This window comes from Fulmarus glacialis, unplaced genomic scaffold, assembly GCF_000690835.1.
Source record: "Fulmarus glacialis isolate BGI_N327 unplaced genomic scaffold, ASM69083v1 scaffold26116, whole genome shotgun sequence".
NCBI classification, from domain to species: Eukaryota; Metazoa; Chordata; class Aves; order Procellariiformes; family Procellariidae; genus Fulmarus; species Fulmarus glacialis.
The window spans coordinates 6333-6972 of NW_009220415.1; the positions used below are offsets into that span (position 1 = coordinate 6333).

General features: G+C 64.5%; 1 protein-coding gene across 1 annotated transcript in view; it reads left to right on the plus strand.

The window, feature by feature from the left end:
- The window catches only part of IDH3B (isocitrate dehydrogenase 3 (NAD+) beta), a gene marked incomplete at its 5' end in the record, with an annotated part of 5236 nt that extends 4746 nt beyond the window's left edge, over nt 1-490 (plus strand). Inside the window, 2 exons of the mRNA XM_009580758.1 lie at nt 59-135; nt 401-490. Of these exons, the coding sequence (XP_009579053.1) occupies nt 59-135; nt 401-490 (167 nt within the window). The remainder of the gene's footprint in view (nt 1-58; nt 136-400) is intronic.
- Nucleotides 491-640: the final 150 nt, after the last annotated feature.

Genomic DNA, 640 nt, shown 5'->3' on the forward strand with positions numbered 1-640 from the left:
TGAGTGTTGGGCAGCCGGCCTTGCCGTGTGTCTGTAGCTGTGTGAGTGTTCGTGGTAGCGAGCTGCTCTGCGTTCTCCCTGACGGACAAGTGCGAGTTTCGGACCTCCTCACCCGTTTCCAGCTCAGAAACCTGTGTGCGTGCAGCTGTGGCTGTAGTCGGCCGCAGTCAGCCCCTCTGCGCCTGTCGCGGGGGTTGCTCCTGCTGCCCGTAGCGGTGCTCGCTGGCTGGGGCAGGGCTGGGGGACGTCAGACGGCCTCCTTCTCACGTGCCGCCCCGCCGGGGTCTCTGGCAGGGTGCGTAGAGGGAAGCTGCTCTCCTCTCCCTTCTCGCAGTCATTTCACTCGGTTCACGATCACGTCTCTCCCCTGTTTCTCCCCTTCCCTGTGTTGGATTTTTAGGTTCGGACACGGGACTTGGGCGGTTACTCCACCACTTCTGACTTCGTGAAGTCTGTGATTGACAACCTGCACCCCCACTATGGTGTCTAGGAACCCCGCTCGCCCCGGGGCGTCGGGGACGTCACTGCGCCCTGCAGCAGCTTCCCGTAGCTTACAGCCCGCAGCGTGTCCTTCCCCAGCTCGCCCTGGCCGAGGGTCCCTGGTGCCCCGCGGGAGGAGGGGGAGGAGGAGGAAGGCGGC